Source organism: Lycium ferocissimum, chromosome 11 (assembly GCF_029784015.1).
Source record: "Lycium ferocissimum isolate CSIRO_LF1 chromosome 11, AGI_CSIRO_Lferr_CH_V1, whole genome shotgun sequence".
Taxonomy (NCBI): Eukaryota; Viridiplantae; Streptophyta; class Magnoliopsida; order Solanales; family Solanaceae; genus Lycium; species Lycium ferocissimum.
The window spans coordinates 26,502,372-26,528,470 of NC_081352.1; the positions used below are offsets into that span (position 1 = coordinate 26,502,372).

General features: G+C 32.5%; 3 protein-coding genes across 3 annotated transcripts in view; 1 reads left to right on the forward strand and 2 right to left on the reverse strand.

Moving 5' to 3' along the window:
• LOC132037778 (serine/arginine-rich splicing factor SR45a-like) overlaps window positions 1–9,355 on the forward strand; it is a 71,511-nt gene extending 62,156 nt beyond the window's left edge. The window contains exons 2-8 of the mRNA XM_059428391.1: window positions 4,347–4,400; window positions 5,079–5,098; window positions 7,378–7,506; window positions 7,637–7,739; window positions 8,021–8,170; window positions 8,772–8,850; window positions 8,936–9,355. Coding sequence (XP_059284374.1) covers window positions 4,398–4,400; window positions 5,079–5,098; window positions 7,378–7,506; window positions 7,637–7,739; window positions 8,021–8,170; window positions 8,772–8,850; window positions 8,936–9,153 — 702 coding nt within the window. The 5' untranslated portion in view covers window positions 4,347–4,397 and the 3' untranslated portion in view covers window positions 9,154–9,355. The remainder of the gene's footprint in view (window positions 1–4,346; window positions 4,401–5,078; window positions 5,099–7,377; window positions 7,507–7,636; window positions 7,740–8,020; window positions 8,171–8,771; window positions 8,851–8,935) is intronic.
• A 424-nt stretch (window positions 9,356–9,779) lies between these two features.
• Window positions 9,780–13,659, reverse strand: LOC132038172 (ammonium transporter 2 member 3-like). The gene is made up of 3 exons (XM_059428887.1): window positions 13,066–13,659; window positions 11,296–11,581; window positions 9,780–10,681 (listed from the first exon to the last, which is right to left on the reverse strand). Exons 1-3 carry the CDS (start codon window positions 13,657–13,659, stop codon window positions 10,152–10,154), a joined length of 1,410 nt encoding a protein of 469 aa, XP_059284870.1. The 3' UTR covers window positions 9,780–10,151.
• A 10,518-nt stretch (window positions 13,660–24,177) lies between these two features.
• Window positions 24,178–26,099, reverse strand: LOC132037604 (protein IQ-DOMAIN 20-like). Its single transcript, XM_059428139.1, has 2 exons — window positions 25,782–26,099; window positions 24,178–24,567 (listed from the first exon to the last, which is right to left on the reverse strand). Exons 1-2 carry the CDS (start codon window positions 25,998–26,000, stop codon window positions 24,415–24,417), a joined length of 372 nt encoding a protein of 123 aa, XP_059284122.1. The 5' UTR covers window positions 26,001–26,099; the 3' UTR covers window positions 24,178–24,414.

Genomic DNA, 26,099 nt, shown 5'->3' on the forward strand with positions numbered 1-26,099 from the left:
ATAAAATAAGTAAAACGATTTCCTTACCTTATTTAATGTGTTTTATTTGCTTTTTGTTAATTTACCTAATTCGTATAGATTTTGTATGAAGTACATTGATATATTTTGTAAATTGAAAAATATCGTTATAATTACGTAAATATCTTTATCAGTGCACATATATATTTTTTTCCCCTTTTGAATTTTCTTGTCGGTTCTCTTTTCTCTCACCTATGTTATTTTGGGTCCACTAATTAATTAGCATTCGTGTAAAGTCTATTCGACCATGTTGAAAACACTTGGAGAAATGAAGAGTGTGACCATTTGAATTAGACGATTGGAAAAAAAAAATCCGATGCACTAAGCTCTCATTATGTTTGGGGTTCGGAAAAGGGCTGAATCGGATCTATTGAAAGTATTCCGTAAATATTAAGTTATGCAGTAATTTTGACAATGAAATTAATTTTATAAATAAATAGCTAAAATGGTCAAAATTATCCTTAACGTATGAAAAATGACTCACAAATACTCTATTTTCACTATTTAAATTGAAAAAAAGCCATCATGTTTAGGTATTTTTGAGCTAAAAATAAACGTCGTGTATCTTTTACATCAAAAGGTGAAAAGAATGATATTTGCAAGCTATTTTTCATACATTAAGGAAATTTCTCCCTTTTTCAAATAAGTAAATTATAGGTGAGAAGAATATTAAAGATTAATGGAGAGGAGTTAGGAGCCTAATCTAAGAGTGTTTTGAGAATTAGAGAAAATATCAGGAATAAAATAGTAATAAATTATTTGATCAAATTAAAATGCTTATTGAAAAGCAATAAGTTGGGGAAAATCAATTTATGACTTTAAACTGATTTTAGATATAAATACTTAAATATATAAATATTTTAATGTTTTCAAATACGTAAATAAATTTTAAATCTCTAAATTGGTTTTTCCTGTCTTCATTATGTGTTTTTTAAGATCTTTGTACACCCCTTAAAACAAAAGACATCTAATAACTAGTACAAGCATGTTGACATGCTTTAATTTAACTAGGACAAGTGGCATATAATTTAGGTTAAAATACTAATTAAAATGAGGTTTGTTAATCTAAAAGAGTAATTTGAGTCACTTTAAAAGCGATACTAGCAAATTATACCCGTGCGATGTACGGAATCTAATATGATTAATTTGGTTACTCAATTTAATTAGTTTTTATGGTTTGTATATTTTGCAAAGGATACCGCGATTTTTCTTAGTGAGTCTCCATATTTTTTTTCTTTTCATCTTATTTTTCCCTTTAATTTTTCAATTATTGTTAAAATTTGCCTTAGTTTAGTTATGTCCGCCTCTTTTTATATTTAATACGTTGACAATTCAAATATCTTACATGTCAAGTTTATAATCACAAGATTCAAAGGATATTTAATTGTATTATACACATTTCTAATTTAGAACCACAAGATATTGTATTTTTATTTCTTAAACTCCATGTATAGTCAAACGTAGACACTTAAATTGAGACAGAGAAAGTATATGCCAAATGAAGGAAATGAAAGGACAATTAAGACACTGCGGACACGTGGGGACTTAAAAAGTAAACACACAAGAGGTGGTATTAATGTTAATGTTCTGAAATGTATTAGTCCTGGCTTAGAGCACAATTTCAATTGCTTTTTGTACAACTTATTGTTGTTGTGTTCGTCCACTTGGGCGTTTGTTATTAAAAATATAAAAAGAAAATTGTCTTATTTTGGTTATGTCCGTCTCTTTTTATATTTAGTAAGTTGACAATTCAAATATCCTACATGTCAAGTTTATAATCACCAGATTCAAAGGATATTTTATTATATTAGACATATTTTTAACTTAGAACCACAAGATTTAAAAGTTTATCTTTACTTCTAAAACACCATGTTTAGTCAAACATAGACACTTAAATTGAGACAAAGGGAGTACATGCCAAATGAAAGGACAATTAAGACATTGCGGACCTGTAGGGACTTAAAAAGTGAACACACAAGAGGTAGAATTAATGTTCAATTTCTGAAATGTACACATGTCAGTCCCTGCTTAGAGTGCAATTTCAGTTGCTTTTTGTACAACTTATTGTTGTTATGTTTGTCCACCTTGGGCGTTTATATATAAGAAGAAAAAAAAATATAGAATAGAAAAATAGATATATATTTTTAGTAATGTGACCAAAGTAATATGAGGCAGAAGAAGATCTTCATTTTTATTAATTAAAAAAAGAATGTGAAAAGTCAAAAATAATAATGTGGCCAAATAATATGGAACGAAGGGAGTACTTCATTTTTATTAATTCTTAAAGAACGTGAAAAGTCAAGTATAATAATGTGGCCAAGTAATATGGAACGAAGGGAATACTTCATTATTAATTTTTAAAGAACGTGAAAAGTCAAGTAATGTGGCCAAGTAATATGGGACAGAGGGAGTACTTTATTTATTAATTCTTAAATAACGTGAAAGTCAAAAGTGAATAAGTAAAAGTGCAGGGAGGAAATAAATGTGTTAGAGAATTAAAATTGAAGTGCATACATGTATACATGAGAAGAGAATAAATATTAAGCAAGAACGTGAAAAATCAAAACTGAACAAGTAAAAGTGCACAAAGGAAGCCAAGTAATATGGGACGAATGGAGTACTTCACTTTTTTAATTATTAAAGAACGTGAAAAGTCAAGTATAGTAATATGACCAAGTAATATGGGACGAAGGGAGTATTTCATTTATTAATTCTTAAAGAACGTAACAAGTCAAGTAATGTGGCCAAGTAATATGGGATGAAAGGAGTACTTCATTTATTAATTCATAAATAATGTGAAAAGTCAAAAGTGAACAAATAAAAATTTACGGAGAAAATAAATATGTGTCGAAGAATTAAAATTGAAGTGCATAAATGTATACATGAGAAGAGAATAAATATTGCAGCAAGAACGTGAAAGTCAAAAGTGAATAATTAAAAGTGCACAGAGAAAATAAATAGATGCCGGAGAATTAAAATTGAAGTGCATACATGTATACATGAGAAGAGAATAAATATTCAGTACTATGACATAGTATTCAGTATTATGACATATATCCACGTGGGATTTATTAATTCTTAAAGAACGTAAAAAGTCGGAGGAAATAAAGTGAACGAGGTGAAAAGAATAAATATTCGGAGGAAATAAATTTATGTAGGAGAATTAAAGAGTCGGGATTGGAGTCAGGTTGCGAGGAAAGTGGAAGCACATACGTCTATATACACGAGAAGAGAACAAATATTGTAGCAAGTATGTTCCCGTAGTTTCTTTTTCAAGAAATAAAAGTCAAAAGTGAATAAGTAAAAGTGCGAAAAAATGAATGTGTCGGAGAATTAAAATAAAAGTGCGTACGTGTGTACATAAGAAGAGAATAAATATTCGGTACTATAATATATGTCCACGTGGGATAAAGAAGTAGTTGATTGAAGTGTACAATTTATGTAACTTTTTGTATAAGTATTCATTGATGTGTTAAAGTGTACAATTTGTAAAACTTTGGGTACAAACTATTCAATGCTGTGTTAGTCCCTCTAAGACACTTATATATAATAGAAATAAATATAAATTCTCAATCCATTTTTAGTGAGGGTAAAATTATTTCATTTTACATAATTGAAGGACAGTTTTAACCTTCTTTCTAATTTAAAATTTTCACATTAAGTAGGCGTTTGGCCATCAATTTTCAAACCATGATTTGAAACCATGATTTCAAATCAGTGTTTGATCATCAATTTTCAGTCATGATTTGAAACCATGGTTTGAACCCAAATCATCCAAAAAGCATGGTTTGGGGTTTGAAACCATGGTTTCAGCTTTTTTAAATACAAAATTTAACCCATAAGTTAATATTTTGTAAAAAAAACCTATAGGTTGATAAATATTTTTAACAATTACCCCATCAATCATTTACCAATCTCATTAACTTCCACCAACCTTTATTTATATCTACCAACCTTTAATTTATGTGGGAAGATTATATTAAATAGTAGTTACATTACTATTCATGTTAAATTTTTGATTTTATTGAAGTAAAGTTTGATTAATTGATGTTGCATTTTTTAGAAAAGCCTTCTAATAGTGTACTAATTTTGTTATAAACTATATTTGCTCATTTGGTAAGATTGTATAAAAATTGAGAATATTTTGATAGTTTTCATAATTTATGAAATTTTTATATGTATAAGAGAAAATACAACTTAAAATATTGAAATTGTATGTCAAGACATGGTTTGAAACTATGTCCAAACGGGGCCTAAAGTGCATTTGCCTTCTTCATAAACCCTTTCCGGGTTTTCCCCCTTTCAAAAACGGGTTTACATTTCAAACCAAAAGAAAGCTCTCTATTTCGGCGATTTAGGGTTTACTCGTCTCTGCGAAAATGGTAAATTTACTCTCTTTCTCTCTCTACTACGTGTGTGTGTGTGTGTGTGTGTTACATTAAGGGTGTGTTTGGTATGACGGAAAATGTTTTCCGAGAAAATTATTTGTTGGAAAATAAGTGATTTTTCTACTCATTTTCTTTTGTGTTTGGTACCAAAGTTGAAAAAATGTCATTTTAAGAGCATTTGCATATAGTCAAAGGACAACAGTATGAGATTTTTGAATCCGGAATGCAACTTCTAGTGGTGGGGGTAGGCGGGGAAAGAAGTTGGAGGCGGGGGGTGGGTTGCGGGTGTGGGATGGTGGATGGGGGGTGTGGGTGTAGGGGGTGGGGGTGGGTGGGGTGTTGGGTGTGGGTGTGGGTGTGGGTGTGGGTGGGGGTGGGGGTGGTGGGGTGTGGTTGGGGGTGGGTGGTGGGTGGTGGGTGGTGGAGGTGGTGGGGGATTAGGGGACGGTGGTGTGTTTTTATTGATCCAGAAAATGTTTTATGTCTTTTTTTTCAAAAGGAAAATATTTTCTCCTATTTTGAGGAAAACATTTTTCAAGATATTTAAGTGCAACCAAACAAGGGAAAATAGGAAAACAATTTCCATCATACCAAGCACACCCTAATTAAGTCTGAATTTTTGTCTGATTAACTGCGAAAACAACAATTGAACATGTTTGTGATTCTTTGCAGGCTGAATCTCCTGGAAAAAGGTGCGAATACGTTTCTCTCATTTCGTATAGCATTTTGTTTTCGTTTTATGTATATTGTTGAACTTTCTTTGCTAGCACTTATGATTTGTACATAGGAGTTCGATCTGTTTCGTACAGGCGAAAGTTTTATTTTGGTTTAACTTCTTCATGTGAAAAGTGAAAAATGGGGTACTGGGGTTTTTCTTTGTTTACTGTAGTATTTAAGCTTGTAAATACTCCCTCTGTCCCATTTTATGTGATATAGTTTGGATTTCGAGAGTCAAACTTCTTTATTTTGTCCGTGGATTCAGACATACAATATTTAAGTTTTTTGTAAAATAATTTACATATTTCAAAACTAAATAAAATGTACTACAAGTCACAATAATTAGCAATTTAAAATATTTAAAGGGCATACGAATAAATCAGGGTCAAAGATTTTCTTGTTTGACTCTGGAAAAATGAGAAGTATCACATAAATTTGGACAGAGGGAGTGCTAGTTAGGAAGGATCCGCAGCAAGCACAACTTTTGTCACTAGTTGTCAGAAATCCTCAGAAAGTGGATGAATTCCTTTTGTCCACAACCTAGATATCTTCCAGAAGATGCAAAACATTTTTTCTTTGTAAACCCTAGCCGTCATATTATAGTAGGAAAAAGGTTTTCCAACACCCACAATGTTGTATTTATATGTTATAGGTAGAATTTTGGTGGAGGACAAGCTAATGGGCTAACAGGATAATTATCACCCCTTATGAGTGGACCCGACCAATGGCTTACGACATTTTGTGTATTACATGCTTATTAGCTATATTAGAGTTATTTTCTTTTTACCTCTAAAAAGAACTACGTGAAGTTATGTTCGACTTTGAAAATAGATGCTCTGAATGGGATGAATTGGTTGATGGAGAAATGGCTGTGGTTGCCTTTTGCTGAAAAGGAAAGTACACTCTATTTGAGGAAGATCTGCTTTGGTTAATTCTTAATGAAGTATCTTATTACTCCTGGGTGAGGTAGATCTGCTTGGTTGAAAGTTGAAACCATTTGAATGAGTTCTTGGGCAAATATTTTTCTTTCTTACTAAAGAAATGACCATCCTAGGCATATACATTGCTTTCATTTTACATGGAGAAAGCAATCCAGCTTAATGTATTCCACATATGATGTTTTATTGTTCAATTATTGGACTAGAAAACCTTACTTTTGGTTATCTTGGAATTTGATTCTTGAATTTACCTGTCAAAAAGAAAGGTCATGGATGATGAGCCATGATTGACTGTGAATGAAAATTTAAATATAGACTGATTAAAATATAGGATTATGTTTCCTAGTGGATTGGGAATCAGTGTTATCACACTTATCAGAGGCAAGTGTGTTGGGTCTTTTAGCACAAAATGCAATTAAAGTGCGGGTAATAGTGAATGTAAAGCCAAAGCTGTGCAACATATTTTAGCGAAAATAAGACTATCGACACGAATTTGTTAGGGTCAACTATATGAATCCTCTGCATCCATTTTGCTTCATCAAAGTCCTTCAGTATTTAAAGGAGTCATAATAGTTAGACTATTTTTACACTGCCTCTCAGCCTACTGCAGTCCTCCATTATACTGGCTTTGCAACCACTGTGATAATGTGGAGGAATGTCAAATGTGTTAGATTCAAGAGGTAAATGTAGAACATAAGAATATTAAAGGAAAAAGTTTTGAATTAGTGATTAGATTTTTGTTGATTGGATATTGTTACTGGCTGGTAACCAGTTTTGGAGCTATCTCTCATGTCCATGTTTTTGGGTTGGATGCATATCCTGTTTAGTTAATGGTGCTGGAAGAAGAATCTACTTTGGTTTTGCCTCCCGAAGTGAAAAAATAAATTTCAGGGAACTGATCTACGCTTTTACTGAAAATAACTGGTTTCATTGATTACTTATGAAAGAAAAACTGGTATCATTGATTGGTGGAAGGTGTTCACTAAGATACAATTCAAGCCCTTGCTTTTCAGACTTTGTTCAGTTATTCTAGACTTAATTTTATAGCTGACCCTAACTTGCTCGAGATTGAGGTATAGTTGTTTCTAAACTTATGTGTGGTAGTTTGGTATTTTTGAAAAAGCATTTACTCCATTACACTGTTGCATCAATTGTATTTTTTTTTTCCTTTCTAAATTTGAACTAGTACTGAGCTTTTCTGTTGTAGCGTCAATTTCAAAAATTAAATTGTGCAGGTTTACATTTGTATGTAAGACGTGGTTTGTTTATATGATTGTTATTCAACTGGTTTGGTCTTGTACTTCTGCACTTTCCAGGTATTCACGCTCTCCTTCTCCTTGGGAAGAAAAGGTAAGATCTAGATCTAGGTCAAGGTCTAGATCCCGGTCTAGGTCATGGTCGAGGCCAAGAGAAAGGTCCAGATCAAGGTCGAGAAGTCGTGGGAGGTTTGTTGGAACTTAAGTTTTTCTCTGTCCGTGTCTTTCTACTTGTAGTGCTGCTGAATATCCCTTTTTTATGCTTTATTTAATAGCTTGTTTTAAGTTGCTAGAACTTATTCCTCCATGGTTTATTCAGGCCGGCTGAACCTTCTAATCCTGGCAACACACTTTACGTGACTGGTTTGTCCACAAGGGTGACACAGAGGGACCTTGAGGAGCATTTCTCAAAGGAGGGAAAGGTTGGTAATCTATTTCATCTATATGCGAGTTAGTTTCTCATTCATTCTTTTTGTTCTATTTTGCGCTCTCCTCTTGGCAAAAAAGTTCTTGATACTCTTGGAAACTGTTTTTTTTTTAAATCTATTTTTTCCGCTAAGTTGATGATATGAGTAGTATCTTCTCGACATGTACACCAACGACTTGTGGTGTGGTGGCATTTTTGGCTGGGTTTTTTCCTTCATCCATCTATCAAATTTACGGACTTGCTCTGAGTTTTTCTTCTTTACTTTCTATCCACCAGGTAAAATCATGTTTTTTGGTTGTGGAACCGCGTTCTCGTATCTCTCGTGGTTTTGCTTTTATAACAATGGATAGTCTTGAGGATTCCGAGCGCTGCATTAAGCACCTAAATCAGTCTGTCCTTGAAGGCCGCTACATAACAGTGGAAAAGGTGAACTGCTTTGTATTAAGTTAGTGAACCATGTCTGCTTTGATTGCGTTTCTATCTTCTTGTGACTTGGAGGTTTTGTGGTTATATTCAGAAGACATTGCATCAGCTTTGTCGGCAGCAATAAAAGATGATCTGTTCTTCCCTGCAACATTATAGCTTGACCAATGGCTCGCTAAAACAGCTTTTCACATGCATCTGATCAACTAGACATAGCAACTATATTGTTCAACATCTATACAACCTCAGCAAATACTCTCAACTTATCTACGGTCATTATCAACAATCTAATTCAGCATTGGTCTCTATCTCCCACAACTTTTTGCTTGGATGGAACATGCCAAATATCTAGCTGCTTTACTTGTACGACTAGCATGATCTTATACTTATTTATAACGAACGTAGTTATATGCTTTGTCAACTTCCTAACCAAGCATGTAAGGGGAAGGTAAGCAACTCTGTTTTCTTTGCTAGATTAGAGAAGTTTTATGTTCATGCTTACTACAAGAAAGGAGTATATTGTCTAGTCTAGATATTCCATCTTCCTAGATGTGAATGTGTACCTGTTCAGACTTCAAATTAAAGAAAAATGTCTACCTTTCAGTCTCGGAGGAAACGTGCGAGGACTCCAACGCCTGGTCATTATCTAGGGCTCAAGAATGCAAGGGGTGATGCCCGTGATGGTGAGTCCTTTCTCATTTTCTACTAGTTTTTGTAATTTTGGGGAAAATTTTGGAAGTCTTAAACTGTTGTTTCCTTTGTTCAAAGGTTACCGTGGTGGCGATCGTGGCGACCGTGGTGACCGTGGAAGGTATCGCGGCCGTGATGACTATGGGTACCGAAGATCTCCAAGGCGTTCGCCACCGCCTTATCGAGGTGGTCGAGATTATTCCCCTAGGCGCTCGCCTTATGGGGGAAGGTCAAGAAGGGAACGATCCAGGTCATATTCTCCTTATGAAAGGAACTATGCTCGTGGTGGTAGATAGGAGGGCATCTGGTTGCCCTACTTACTAGGGAAAACTGCTTGTAAGGATCTTTATGAGTTTGGTTGGACTAGGAAATAGGTCTTATGGTACTAATTAATGAATGTATGTGTGCTTCTGCGCCTGATGCTCGTGTGTAGCTGAATTTCTAAATTGTACTGCTGATGTACTATGTGTGTTTTGCAATGCCATATTTTTGGCAGTGCCAAAGGCTAGAGTTTTCTTTCTTACTCATGATATCGTGATTTGCTTCCGCGTTGGATGAAAGGCCTAGATCTAAAGTTTGTATATGAAGCTAATACGCGATGCTTGCATTTCTGTTCCGTTGAGTTGTTAACCGGGAAAAAAAAAAGCTTTTTCTTGTGCCTCGGGCGTAATAGTAATTGCCTACTGTGGCAGAGCTTTGCTTTAATTTCCGCCAGCTGAATCTTACACGGTTGGAAATTCAACAGTTTGCTATCTTTGATTTTTCAGGAGTAGTGGAAGGATGGGTTTCCATGCTTCTCTAATAAGGCGGTTTTAGAGTGGGTTCTATGGCTCAACTCAATTTATCACGTTTAGCTAAAATTATGCATACATATAAAAAAAGGTTTTCAATGTACCTGTATATTGAGATTACATTCTGATGAATATGTTTTCAAACCCTCTGTTTAAAACTCAGAAGTGAATATTCCTCCATGAATCTAACGAATCGATTTTTCAGATTCTACATATTGAGCATTTTGAACTAAAGCAAACTTTTGAGATTAAAAGAACAATTGAGATTGAAACTAAAGCAAACTCTTTTGAGCGAAATATTCACAATATGTAGAATATCTTCACTCTATAGCTGCTTGCAGATCTATAAAACATAGAAAGACATGATGCTCAAGACTTGTACGTGTTGCATTAACCGAATCCTCATGGAATTGGTTCTTCCATTAGATGGAGCTCGCACTTTCTGCAAATACTCCTCGAGTATGAAAAGTTCTTTTAACTCTACATTCTGGATTCGTCTCTCTTTAATGACTGGTCCCATGGCGTCGACAAAAAGAAGGGATTTTAGGGGTCCGTTTAAAGCGAGGTGGATCCCTCTCTCCATCACCCCACAAAGCATAAGCCTCTTCTCCATGAACAGCATCATCACCAATCTCAAGATCATCTTCATGGAGTCTCAACTCAACTATTCTACTTATAAAGATACATATCAAACTAGTAGCAACAACATTCCAAATTGTGATGAATGCAGCACCAAGAAGCTGGCAAACCATTTGCTTAACCCCTCTTTTCATGTCTCCATCAATTATGCTGTATAAAAAGCCAGGACCATACTTGTCTGAACCGTAAAACATCCTTAAAAGCTTCGGTTTAGCAAAGATTCCAGAGAGGATTCCTCCTAGTAGGCCTGCTACAGCATGAGTGTGGAAGACTCCTAATGTGTCATCAACTTTTTGGAAAAATGCTGATTTCTTGTGGAGTACCATCATTGTGAACCAGGGTATTGAGCCTGATGAGATCCCCATGAGTATTGCTGCCCAGGGCTCTACTATACCTACCAGTGAACATGCTTTTAGGACATTTTACATGGCAGTATTTTTGACTGTGAACGGAGTTTAAAGAAAGACTTTTGGTACATACTAAAAGTATCGTTAGAACTTTTGGTCTTAAACATGCCATGACATTTCTATGGTGAGAGCATATCATTAAGCGTAAAATGAGAAGTTTAAGGTCATTGAGTTTCCAGATATAAGAATAATGTTTTTTCTATATTTGGATACTTTTTAACTTTAAGCTTTTCAGTTTACCCTTATGACATTCTCTTATAACTATAAAAGTATCATGGCATGTTCAAGACAACAAATGTGCCCTTGGCAAGAAATCTTCCTCATAATTTTCGATTATTCTGAAATTTTGTACTTTGAGATGGGAAATTAAAGTTGAAACCAGCTAGGGAGGTAAAGTAGAACGTAAGGATTCGCCAGAATCCAGTAGTTGTTCCAAACCCCGTATTTGTCTTAAAATATTCATTTGATATGTACGAATTATCAATTTAGAACCCATAACTCAAAATGACTAAAATCCAGAATCCAAAGTCCATAAACTTCAGATCCTGAATTCGCCCTTGATTGAAACTTTTAAGCTAAAGCTATTTCACAGAGTACTAACCTGCACCAGGGGTGATGCAAACAAGGCCAGTGATCATTCCTTGGACAGCTCCAATAACAGAACTTTTGTTGTAGAATATCATGTCCATTGATAACCACACCAACAAGCTTGTGGCTGTGCAAATATGGGTATTTAAAATGGCTAGTGATGTAATTAAATTAGAGGCTAATGGAGATCCACCATTAAAACCAGCCCAGCCCATCCAAAGAAATCCTGCACCTCCAAGCATGTGAATTATGTTGTTTGGTGGGAAATGTTGTCTATCATGAGAATGCCTTGGTCCAACCTAACAATCAAATTAAAACTCCATTAATCAATTAGTCATCATGCATGTTTTTGTTGTTTCCTATTCGGTGTTCCGTATCCGTTTTGAAGTCCGATTAATTCAGATTCACGCCGCATAAAATCTATTAAAGGGAAACGCTCCTTATCAAGATTCTTTTTCATTCTTAGCGCCCGAACTTTAGACCTCTGATTTAGGCTGGAAGAATCATATTCATACCACCACAAGCCTGTAATTAATCATCATATTCACACTCAAAATAATGCAAATGCTACAAGCGCTTTTAATTGTTTTATTTCTACCTTTCATGATATAGTTTTTATAACATATTTTTCTTTAAGTGTTGAACCAAAAGTTCTCTTTCTTCCTCCTCAATCAAATCATTGTTCGCGATCCAGAATTTTATTTTATCATCTATTCAATATTATAATTAGAAACTTTTTAATTAATTATACTTTCCTATAGTTTGAGAAATCTTTTTGGATACTATCTTATTTATTGCCTTGTCTATTTTATTATATATGACACTCTAATTTCTTTAGTTTTAGCCTTTCCATTTTACAACTCAACGGAATGCTCTTATAGGAGTGACATGACTGGCCGAATACCACAAAATTCTAAAGGTATTTTTGATATGTTAGGCACAGAAACAGAACCTATATTGATAGAAGTATGTTCAAATTAACACTCATTTTCTACTTAGATCATAGATATATATGTGAAAAATACTAAAAGTTGTACAAAAATAAAGTTTAGAACCCTTGTTTTTAATAAACTCAAAAACTTGAACCATTAAATTCGAATCCTAGATCCGCTTATGCTAGCACTCACACACACACACACACGCTCAGACACACTCATTTTCTATATAAATATTCCGTGAAAGATCTTCATTTTTCTTTTTGTAACTTCTTCATTTTTTTCTTAGACTTACAGCCTATTTGGCCAAGCTTATCCCCCCCCCCCCCCCCCTCCTCCTCCTCTCCCCCACCAAAAAGTATTTATTTTTTCAATAAATGCTTATTTAAAAAAAAAAGTGAGGTGTTTGGAAACTTTTGAGAGAAAATAAGTCTTTTGAGGAGTAGCGAGATCGCTTTTTCGGAAAGCTAAAAAAAAAAATGACTTTGTCCAAAAGCACTTTTTTGAAAAGTATTTTTGATAAAAATACACTTAGAAGTTTTTTTTAAAAGCTTAGCGAAATACTAATTGCTGCTCAAAAGTAATTTTTAAATTAATTGGCCAAACATAAACTGCTTTTAGCCAAAAGTATTTTTTTGCAAAAGTCCTTTTGAAAAAAACACTTTTTAAAATAAGCTGATTTTAATATTTTACTAACAGGCTATTAGTATGCAGTGAAACATTATCATATGGACTGTTTTTAAAAATACTTTAACATGACAATGTGTAAGAATTACTATTATTATTATTGTTATCTTTTTAAAATTTTAGGACTTCTGTAAGGTAAAGAATGTCTAGTAAAAAATTACCCAATAAGCAGCAGTAAATCCAGCCACTCCAGATGAAAGATGGATCACATAACCACCAGAGAAATCAATAATGGGCTCAAGAAATCCAGAGCCCCATATACTATAAGCTCCAATTGTATAAGAAAATGTAATCCAAAGTGGAACAAATATCATCCATGCATAAAAATTCATCCTACCAAGTAATGAACCAGCCAATAAAATTACAGTAATTGCAGCAAATGCAAATTGATAAAAAACATAATCTGCTGTTGGAATATTATAATGTGAATATTTCCTTAACAAAAAATTTTGGGCCATGGATTGTTCAGGTTTGCCTAAAATGGGCATTAAAGGTGTACCAAAGGCCATTCTATGGGCCCATAAAACCCAACAAATTAATACTGCTGCAAATGCATAAAGAGCCATAAAAGCTGAATTAACAGCCCATTTTTTCTTAACCATTGATCCATATAGAATTACAAGCCCAGGTACACTTTGTAAGCCCACCATGGCTGCTGCTGTTAATTCCCATGCATTATCTCCTTTACTTAACCATTCTGGTGATGATTCATCTGGTTGGAGACCTTTTGGGAGGTATGAATATTTTGGATCCATTTTTGAAAAAAAAAAAAAAAAAAAAAAAAAAGAGAGAGAGAGAGAGAAATATTGGAACTTTTTTTTTGAAAGGTAAATGGGGTAAGATATTTATAATAAAAAGTTTGAGAGAAAATCAAGGTAGAAATTAAGATAGTAAAACCTCTCTATATCGACATCGTTTGTCCGAATATTTTTTGGCTGCTATATTGAAATCTTTGTTATAGAACACATATAAATATAACATGATATGAAAATCGGGTCCAAAGAAAACTTAGCCGTTATAATGAAATATTGTTATAGAGATGACTGCTATAGAGAGATCTGATTGTATTGAATATTGTACATGGTAGTATTATTTTTGTTAAGGTTAATGAAGTAAGATATTTATAACAAAAAGTTTGAGAGAAAATCAAGGTAGAAATTAATATTGAAGCTTGCGGCATTATTCTTTGTTAAGGTTAATTAATAGGGGCAAGATATTTATAACAGAACAAGTTTGAGAGAAAATCAAGGTCGAGATATTGGGATAATCTAAGTTTTTGGATTTAGTTAAGGATTCTCTGATATTCTGTAGTGTCATATTATAGCTGGAAATGTTTGTTGTTTCAATGATTCTTGAATTTAGTACACTCATTACGTAAACTAAACAGCTAAACAACTATATATGGTTAGGTTCTTGCCAATCATATGACTCACTCACTAAGAAAACAGAAATTTCCAATTTGGAAATTGGCTTGTTGTTAAAGCATTTCTGTCTGAAATATTTCCGACGAGTCAATTTATGACGGATTCTGTTGGAAATTTGCCTTTTTTTTTTTTTTTTTTTTTTCTCAGCATTAACTAGAGCAAGTAGATCCAACAATGGGCTAGCAAGTCCGGTAAAACTAAGTGTTTGGATGTCAGATACCATATATTTATTTCCATATGACTAGGAAATTATCATCGGCAAAATCCGATAACGTGTCTCTGTGTTTGGTAGAATCCAGTATTTCGGGTCGAATTCTATGTACTCTCCCTGTCCTAATTTATGTGGATTGTGACATAGTTTAACAAAGAAAGAGTTACTTTTGAACTTGTGATTTTAAACATGACATAATATTTATGGTATTTCGTGACACTGCTAATTCAACATTTTCAAGGATATTAAATTGATTAGCTATTTTATCAATTGAAATGGGATTATTATGAGAAATTAATTATAAAAGAATTATTAGTAACTTTGCATCTTAAAAGTTTGAAAATAGGCTTCTAAATAATATATTATAATTTAAAAAAAATCTTTTAAGGCCTTGTATCAAAGTTTGGCCTTAGGCCACGATTATTCTTGAGCCGCCCCTGAAGATAACATGAGAAGTTTAAATTAATTTGTTTTTAAATATAAAAATATGTCATCTCTCGTGGAGTATGGACACATAAATTGAGAAGGATTTCTGAATCGAATCCCATATATGCATGTGAAAAAAAGTAGATATAGTAGATAGACTTAATGTTATATTTCAGAACTCATTCTATCAAACTTAATTAGAACACACACAGTGACAAGAATATACCAATTTGTTTTTGTGGCGTTGGTGAATCCATCATCTTTATTCATATTCGATTGGTATCTGGTTAAAATTGAAATACTAAAGAATCATATAGTACTATAAAAGAATTCAGCCAATCACAAGAAATGGTATCAGGGACTGGTGTCTGCTGATATATTATGCATAGTAAGTATCAGTTTCATTTACAAAAAAATAAGATTGAAATTAACTTGCAACTAAATTAATGATTGACTTGTATTTTACACTTGTTCTCTTATTTAGTTGTTTGCGCCGCCCATAACCCTAAAGAAAGCAACCTCAAATAGACTTTTTCCCAAACATGTATATTTTTCTTCACCAAACTTGACATCAACCCTAAACTACAACTAATATTATGAATCCTCAATGGAATATATTTAAACAAGAAATATCAGAAGAAAACAGTAATCATAGAAATCCAAAACGATTTTTTTTTATTTATGTCCAAAGTAACAATTTACATATAAATATTTACCATCCCAAACACCATGTACAAATTAAAGACTAGTGGTGGCAAATTCAGTCCCAAATTGATTAGAGACAACCAGCATTCAAACCGCGGAATTTTTTACGAGCACATTGGGATTTGATCCGTTTTTATTCAATCCGTTTTCAAGCTGAGCCCTTAACCTGAGGCGAGTTCAACTGAATCCAATTGTCCATGAATTCACTGACTCTAAATCTTGATTTTCCTCGCGCTTTCAACCAATCTTGAATCAACACCAAGAAGAAAAAGTATGAAGATACATCAAATCTTGCTGTGTCTATGCCAAAAAATAAGCATGATGATACATCTTCGAATAATATAGAATCTTGAACGTTGCTCTTTGATCATAGTATAACAAGAAGAAACCTTATGTTTCTTATTATTCCCAGAACCTTCTTTTTTATCCAACTTTTGCCTCTGATCTTTTTGTCTCCATGAAACTGCCCTTTTGTTTTCTTCACATGCAAAAGTTGAAACACATTGACCCATGATGATCTGTAGATGTCCCAAAAACACCAGAAAGGCAAAAAATTAAACCGTTTTTATGAATGAAATCTCTCTAACTTTCTTTGTATGTGTATATGTGTGTGTGTCTGTCTCTCAAAAGAGAGTTGAGAAGAAGAAGGCCAAGGGCACTTGACCTTACTTTTGAGCCACCCTTTTTGCACTATTTAAGGCTTTCTTTATATATATAGGATAATAGCAATTTTAGTCCTTCAATTATTAGTAAATCTCTATTTTAGTTTCTGTGATATATGACAAAATACATTAAATATTTAATTAATTAAATTTTATACCTTTATGTAGTAAATATATTGTATACAGATTATATTTAAAATTATATTACCTTCAAATAACTTAACGTAATATATACTATATGGGTATATGAATGGTGTAACCGTTCGTATTCGGTAAATATTTGATGATTCACAAGCAATGGATCAAGCAATTTAACCTTAAACTAGTTAAAATATATGTATGAAGCATGATATTAAGTGAAGGAAAGGGAAACTTTATGAAAAGGATATTTTTAGATCTTTTTCCATTTTGCTCTTTTTATGTGAAAAAAAATGTTATGTTTGACTATATTTAAAATTATGTACCCTCAAAGAGGAGTAATATTAAAAACTTAAATAACATAACGTATCGATAATGTAATAGTTTAACCGTTAATAATCAGTAAATTTTGTAAAGACTAACGAGCAGTGGGATTAAAAGTGCATATTTTAATTATTTGAGGGATAAATGTGCTTGGCCATATGTCAGAAGGATCAAAATTAAAATTTATCAATAATTAAGGGGCTAAAAGTGCAAGTATTCCCATGGTCAAGTATATATGTATGTTTATTTCCCTGTCTACGTGTATATGTATGTGTTTAACAATTATTTGTGTACCAAATATTTTTTTTAAGAAAAATATTATTTGTATAGAGAATAATGTGGTTATGTTGTCAATCTCAAGCAACTTTTTTATTTAATATATTAATAATTTATTCAAAGGTCAAGCAACTTTATCTACAAGCAATTATTTCGCTTGTGGAAACTGGAAATAAGTTAGAAGACTAACACCGTACGTTTCTAACTTGATTTGGATGGATAGAATGCGTGTCCCATGGCTTATAATTTTACTCTGAACCATTCAATTCTTAAGGTCAACTTTAGTTTTTTTTTTTTTTAAAAAAAAGTATGTGCATTAGTTTCACAAATAATCATTTAACTTTCAATTTATTGTAAAAAAGTCATACAAAAAAAATAATTTTAATTATGTTTATACAACAACAACAACGACAACAAACGCAATGTAATCTCAGAAGCGGAATGTGAGGAGGGTAGAATGTACGCAGATCTTACCTCTACCTTGGGAAGGTAGAGAGAATGTTTTCGATAGACCCCCGACAATTTAATTATGTTTATATATCATAGAAAATACAAAAGAGTGTCTAAAAATGTTAAATTCGGTTTATCTTGCATAACATCCATGTGACGTCATTTAAAAATGTAAGAACTAATAAAAAAGCATACCATATGACATATCGTTAGTGAAAGATGTCGGTTATTAGGTTAGATAAAAAAATGAGGTTTTTATGTGGTTTTTAAGTGGTGCCGCGTAAATATTATATTAGATGAATTGTTATATTAATATGTCAATTGGTAGTCTACTTGCGTTTTACGAGACCAACAACAACACTAACATACCCAGTGTAATTCTGCAGGCGAGGTCTCGAGAGGGTAGAGTTTATGCAGACCTAATTACCCTACCTCGTAAAGATAGAGAGATTGTTTCCGATAGACCCTCGACTCAACTAATGAGACCAAATTTATCAATTTTCATTAATCACAAAGAGAAATATAGTTGAATTATTTTTTGTTACAAATTAATTCAATTATAAATTAAAATTGATTTATTCGCAAAATTATACCGTCTTTTAGCCATAAAGGTTCTGTTTTCTTGGGAAGAAAGAATTAGTCGAAGTTAATTAGCTTAGAAGGTTTACGTTGATTTTCTATAATTAGGAGAAAAACTAGCACCGCGTTTAGCTGTATATTTATTATTAATGTCCAATAACTTTTGTAAATATGGTTGGATGAGGAAGAATAGTACATACACATATTATATCATCGAGTAGTTTCTTTCTAAAAAGACTTCTTTTATGTATGTAATATGTGTGAATACAAGAATTTCTAGTCAATTGATTGCGTATCCGTTACAATTTTATTTTTATTTTTATATTCTTTATACATATTTTTTTACGTATAAGAAATCTAAAAAAATATTTTCTTCTATTTAAAGTTGTAACTCTGGGAGACTATTTGTTCAAAAGTTTGTTCATTGCTTTGATTGTATTTGGTGGTCATCTGATCATTGGAAAGTAATCATTATGTATGTCATCATGACAGCTGATTATTTAAAACGCGTTCTCTTAAATAACTTTATACTAATATATGGGTGCTAACTAATTATGTGGCAAACCTAATTAGCTTGACATAAAGAGCTACAAAATTAATTAACTGACTCCATAGTCCCTACCGAACTACTTTCTCCAACCCACAATAAATAATTTTTTACATCTATTAAAAAAATTATTAATAATATCAATTAAGAGGGTTATTTGACTAATTTATTCTAATTTGATCATAGGAAAAGAGAAAAACAATTTGAATAAAAATAAATGACGTTTTCAGATATCCTATTGTATGTAAAAATTAAAAATCTCATGTAAAAAGATCATACAACTTAAAACAGATTTGTAAAGGCCATAGGAATACCGAATATGTATAGAAATATAGAAATGCTTTTTAGAAATTTATTCAAAATAATAATCAATACCTTCTTATTGACTAAATTTAAAAGGTTACATAATCACTATCGACCAAATTCACAATTTACATTTACCTTTTGAACCTTCTTTTTTACATTTACCAATCCAAAAACACCATGTACAAACTAGAGACTAGTGATGGAAATCAACCCAAAATTGCTTGACCCCTCTAATTCGAATTAACCCGCATTTAGATCAACTTAATTTTTATTCGCTTGAAATATAAGCGATTTGAATTTGACCCATTTTTGTGTAACACGTTTTCTACCCGCCCCAACCCTCCTACTCATTAGCCGAACCCTTTACTTTAGGTGGGTTCAACTGAATCCAATTGCCTTTAGACTCAACTTGTGTATTTTGAATCCACCGACTCTTGCTCTTAGAATTCCCTTGTGCTTTAGGCCAATCTTGAATTAGTATCAAGAAGAAGTAAAGATGGAGAAATTGAGAGAGAATATCAAATCTTGAAATACAAGCACATTAAATTCTAATCTATTTTTGTTCAGCCCTTTTTTAAGATGCCCCACTGTGATCATTTGCGGAGCCATCCATCTAAGGTTGTGAGCTCAACTGAACCCATTGCCGCTAACTCAAGCTATGAATTCTGAACCCACCGACCCTAAATCATGAATTTCCACGTGCTTTCAACCAATCTTGAATTAATACCAAGAAGGAAGAAATAAAGATGGAGGAATTGATTGAGGGAGACAGAAAAATATCAAATCTTGCTGTATCTATGCCAAAAAATAAGCATGATGATACATCTTCTAATAATATAGAATCTTGAACGTTGCTCTTTGATCATGGTATAACAAGAAGAAACTTTATGTTTCTTATTATTCCCACAGCCTCCTTTTTCATCCAATTTTTGTCTCTGATCTTTGGGTCTCCATGAAATTGCCCTTTTGTTTTCTTCACATGTCAAAGTTGAAACACATTGGCCCATACCAGATTATATGTCAAATCAAATTCTTTTGCAGAATTTGTCTTTCTCAAATTTTCTTGTGTGTCTCTATCTCTCTAGGAGAGTTGAGAAGAAAAGCCAATATTGGCACTTCACTTTGCTTTGAGCCACCCTTTCAGCACTATTTAAGGCTCTTTTTTTCAATCTCTACGTATGTGTGTTTATTTCTTTGTCTACGTGTATATGTATGTGTTGTTTTAATGGGACTGAAAAAAACAAATTTTTAATAGGGAATTTGCGATTTCAGTCACTCTGAAATATTGTCAATTTTTTTTTTGGTAACTAACTATTTGTATTAATCACCAATGAAATATTGTCAACTTTTGGTTTGGTCCTTATGATACTTAGCGCATTTAACCTTCAGTTGATGGAAACGTGTATTTTTTATCTCTCCAATTGCGAAGTATTATGAATTTTACGAATTAGTAACTGTTAAATTATTTAATTACTCGATGTGCTAAGTTAAATTTGTGCAATTACTCAATAGTAAGGATAATATAGAGTTCTAAAAGTAATCTAAATATGATGTACTTTTTACATGAAGAGACCAAAAAAAAAAATGCACATTTTTTTCAAGTTAAAATTTAATATGATAAGTCAAATATCATAAGCATCAAAATTAGATAAATGAGGGATCAAAAGTGCAATATCTCTTATAAATATTTGTGTAGAGAATAAATGCGGTTATGTTGTCAATCTCAAGCAATATTATCCAAATATAGCTTTCCACCTTAAAAAAAATAAATTAAAACCATGCATTTTAGTTAATTAAAAATTAAACATATTTAATCAATTTATCATAAAGATCAATATCAACGTTTATGAATAACTGAGGGATAAATTAAAATGCAAATTATCCCTTTTAAATATTTTGTGTAGAGACTAATGTCATTAAATTGTCAATGTCAAGCAATATTATCTACAAGCAACTGTTTTGCTTGAAATTGAGTTAGAACAGCACCATACGTTTCAGACTCGATAGAGATTGGAATTGTTCCATGGCTTTTGTTATTTCTTGAATTTGTGAATACGAGTTAAGGTGGGAGAAATATAATTTCTTTGCTTTTAACAGGAGGTCTCGAATTGGTACTCTGAATATAGAAAAAATCTTTTTAAGGAAGCTTTCCTCTTAATTGTGCTTTACGCGACGTGAATCCGAATTGATCAGGATTCCATACGAGAACCGAACACTGACTAAAGAAACAAGAAAAAGAAAAATCTTAAATTAACTATGGACCATTCAATTATTGGAGGTTTAGTTACTAAATTATAATAATAAGAAAGAGAGACGAAATATGAAGTCTTGGAAATTTCATTGAAGTAATACATATGTCATGTATCCGTTTTCTAATTTAGAGTCATGTATACTTTTTCTAATTTAGAAGGTTCTCATTTTTCCTTAAGAAAAGATTGTATGACTATTGTTTTCTTATTGTCTGCTCCAAGAAAAAAATCATATTTTATATATTTAAAAATAACTAATAAAGTTTAGACTTATTATTTTACCTTTAATGAGAGCTTTTCTAGCCTCATAATCATGATAAGTTGTATTAATTTGTTGTAAACACTCGGAGTGGATAAGTTTTGACTCATAAATATCACGCCATATTTAATAAGATTATTAGTTTTTGTCAAACGTTATTTTTTTAGACATTGTGCCGAGTCAAAACCATGTTATACAAATTGAAACAAAGAGGGATTTGATCTTGGCAAAAAGGACACTTTTAAAACTCAATTAGGTAAAATACGCAACAAGTCTTGAAGAATTGGTGAAAGAGCCACCATTTATGACATCGGCAAACCAACTTAAAAAGTTGTCACCCTAGCACCAAAGTCTTGTAAAATACAAAATAGTACTCATCTCCAAAGTGTTAAAAAACCTTACACCCCCAACACCAACGTCTTGAAAAATACAAAATAGTCCTCATCCCCAAAGTCTTAAAAGACTTACACTCCAACCCTAAAGTCTTGAAAAATACAAAAGAGTCCCCATTCCAAAGTTTTTAAAAACCCCAAATTAGAAATAAAAGTCAATTTCTTCCCTCCAAAAGCTTCAAAAGCTCATGCTTTTCACCTCTTTCAGATTTACTTTCCGTGAAAAATTCAGGCTTTTCATTGGAAAATCACTCCTTAACGATAGAAAGGTTTTCAGTTCCGCCATTGTTATCCTGCTGCAAATTTACGGCAAATTTGATATCATTTGCATAGACTTTTTGTGTCCTCAATGCCCGTTTAGTAGGTGTTTCTTATGTTATTTTGTATGATTTTTTTCTTGGGACAACAAAATTTTGGAAAAGTGCATAAAAGTGGACATAAGTGTCGAAAAACTGAAGAAGTATAGAAAAGACCCTCTATGCGGACCGCATGACTAGATTGCGGGCCGCAGATTGAACTCGCAAACCACAGAAGCTGACAGAGAGAGGAGAAACTTGGGTCGCGGAATGCGGTATTCAGATTCATTGAATATGGTTCGCTCGGTCAAGTTAACGCACTGAGTGCTAGTCCACCTCACCAAAGTTTTGGGGCGTGACAATACATTACCTTGGATCTTGAGCAATGTTTGGGTAGGTCGGCCGGACCGCCCACCTAACCCGTCCCATGAACAAGGAGCTCCAACCGGTGAAGAGGGTGGTTATGGCTAGTGAAAAAAATTTTGGGATGTGCTTCGGACATGCATTAGCAAAATTTGTGTTTTGAAAACAAAGACTCACGAGCTTTACTTCGAATTAAATTTTTTGGAAAAAAATTATTTAAGTGTATATTTGTATATATCTAGTTATGTTAATGGTATATTTGTGTATATCTTGAATATGTTGTTGGAATCTAAGACTCCCAATAGCTATTTAAGTGCTAAAAAATTATAAAAAGTTGAGAATGTGATACAAGACTACATAAGTAATTTAAAATAAAACTTCAAACTTAAATTGATAACATTGCAAATTCAAAACATACAAACTTGAAGGAGATTTACTATGCTCTTAACTTATTACAAATGAAAAGTTCAAAACCTTAGCATCGATGGGGAAAATTTAAAGAGAGATAAACTTCAAAGTTCAATTTTGTGCCTTTTGTCCAAGTGCCTATGTCAGGTAGTTTGGGATCAAAACCGATTCCCGGACTTCTGGAGATATATTGACCATGATGTTGACATTTAACATGTTCCTCGTCTACTCGCTCAAAATACAACCACAACGGACTTGAAATTGATCTTCGGACTGGAGGAGGAGGTGGAGGATTATCATTATCAATTACATTTAAAATTTGAACTTGGAAGTTGGAAGAGAGAGAGAGAGAGAGAGAGAGAGAGAGAGAGAGAGAGAGAGAGATAGAGATTTAGATGAGTAGGAAATTTAGGGAAAAGTGGAGAGTAGGTATTTATTGTGAGACATTTTATGGAGAACAATGGTATTTATAGATTCAAAATCATCCTAAAAAAGTATAATTTAAGGAACTTGATGGTTAAAATAAATTTGACAACCACTAGATTTTAAAGTATCAAACTTAATAAATTTTAGTATTAAATTTTTTTTAAATAATTAAAATTCTGGTTGAAAACTCACTTATATCTAAAACCCGACCCGAACTTCAAATGCCCTTCTTATGAATGAAAAAGGAAGATTTGTACACCCCTGGAATGCCCTCCTCCAACCCGGTGCTAACTATGATCCGGGGTTAAGCCCATGTGACCCGCATTTATACAATCATCCCGCCCCGCCCACTTACGTGGGAGCTTAGATCTTGTTATAAAAAGAAATTATTTACTAACATGAAGATTTGAGTAATTTGATTCAAATTTCTAAACTATTTCAACTGTTTTATTGTGAAAATGAAAACTTTGGAAGGAGGTTTACTATGCTCTTAATGCCACGATCCAAAAATAATATAGATTTCTTATTAATTTAAAACGTTAAATAATGCTGCAAAATAAAATCAGTTTCTATTTGTATTTTAAAAATATATAAAAACACAAAAACTTGGGAGGAGTTTACTATGCTCTTAATGTCACGGTACAAAAATAATGTAGATTTCTTATTAACTTAAAAGGTTGAATAATGCTGGAAAATAAAATCAGTTTCTATTCGTATTTTAAATATATATATATATATATATATATATATATAAATACAATTTTCAACTACTCCGCTTTTAATTTTTGTGCACTGGCATTGCGTGTCAATTAAATAAATTGATATACAAAATTATAATAGTCATGCTTCATTAATAAGTTGAGACTTAAATACAAGATACATATGATCGGCAACGTATTGAAATATACCGATAATGTAAAAATTATGTGCGGTCGTCGCAAGGACACTACAAGAAAAGTATGAACTACATATGATTTTTTTTGGGAATTATACAGGAAAATTTGAAGCATTAGTTTCCTGCGAGTTTTCCTACAAAAAATTATGATGAAAAAACCTTCGTAGGTAATAATTACCGGAGTTGACGAGCTCGGACTGTGACCTGCAAACGTGCTAGGGCGTGCATACAATGGAGAGCTAATTGTGCCTGTCTTCTTACACTTACTCCACGTACAATTGCTTGAAGCTTCACTAGGCTTTTTAGAGCCTTAAACATCCGTCTTGCCTTAATTAAATTGCATATTAGCATAATCAATAAGATAGATTGCAAGTGTATAAGGTGAAAAAAAGAGAGGTTAGTTTCACATAGAATTATTTTGCTTTCAGTTTATTGCATCATTATAAAAATAATTTTTATAATGGAAAAGTAACTCAACTATTACTTTAATTTATATCACACAAAAACTAAAAAGTTGAAAAATGTTATATCTGGTCCAGAAAATACAAGTAGGCTACCACTGGCTGTTTACTAACTCATCTTACATGATATTCATGTCATACCAATTAAATAAAATAAATCAACTTTTGACCCACGTAAAATACAAAACAAAAAATCAATAATATACCACATGGTGAAAGTCACTATGTGTTAGGCTGGCCGAAAAATCGTGAATAGTGGCTAGGCTTAAGAGCTAAGACGATGATTTTATACATATGACAACCTACTTGCGTTTTTGTGATAGAATTTAGCACTTTCGGTGTTTTATAATTGACTAATTATTCATTTAGAAAAGTTAGTTTTATAATTCTGATGTAATAACCTAAAACGTTTGATGACAAAAGTAATAACCTAAAACCTAAAATTTTCATGGGTGGTCATCCCATTTAAGGGACCAAATCTGCTCAAAAACATATTTAAGGGTCCATTTTGAATCTATCCTCAAACTAAGGGATATTTTTGTTATTTTCTCTCACATTTTGAAGTAGGGTTTTTATCAAATCAGGCCAAAGTTGCTTATTGTGATAGGTGGAGCAAAGTTAACTGATTTTTGTTTAACAAGAAAAGAATAATGACTTTTGGGTAATGAACACAAAGCTGGATGACTACCTATGAAATTTCCAGAAAGAAAATAAGAATAGCAAGGAGGGAGGGTTAAGTACAAATTACAAATATCTGTCGTGATTTCTAAAAATATCTGTCGTGATTTTTAAAAATAGATGTATTAAATTATTTGTCATTTTAGAAGTTCAAGACAAGATTAATTTTTTCTTTCCATTTTACCCTTAGTAGTAATTATTCTTGAAGACTATAAACACCTCAATTATAGAGTTATTACACATAAACAGAGTAAATATTCTATGAATAGAGATATTATATATCTTATGACATAAATTATGGTTAAATAGTCAAATACATGCCTAATTAGTGTTTTCATAAGAGGTATATAAAGTAGAAAGCACCATACGAACATGGTATAATTTGAGAGGAGTACAACTTACAAGGTAACCCCTAAAATAAGCTTGGATAGAAATGGCTGCCATATCTTCTTTAGACATAAAATGAGGGCCACTATGATCTTCAGATTGAGCATTGGCACTGCTGACCCTGTTACTGTTAGTGATGGTGTTGTTATGGACAACAATAATTGTAGTTTTTTCATTTGGATGGTACAACTTCTTGCGTACTTTGCAAAGAATTTTTTTCCTTGACATTCTCATATTGTTTGATAAAGTGTGTTTCTAATTTGTGTTTGCTTCTGGCTCATGAGCTTCTTTAATTGGCAGATTGTCTGTGTTGTTAATTCTGGAAATAGGGAA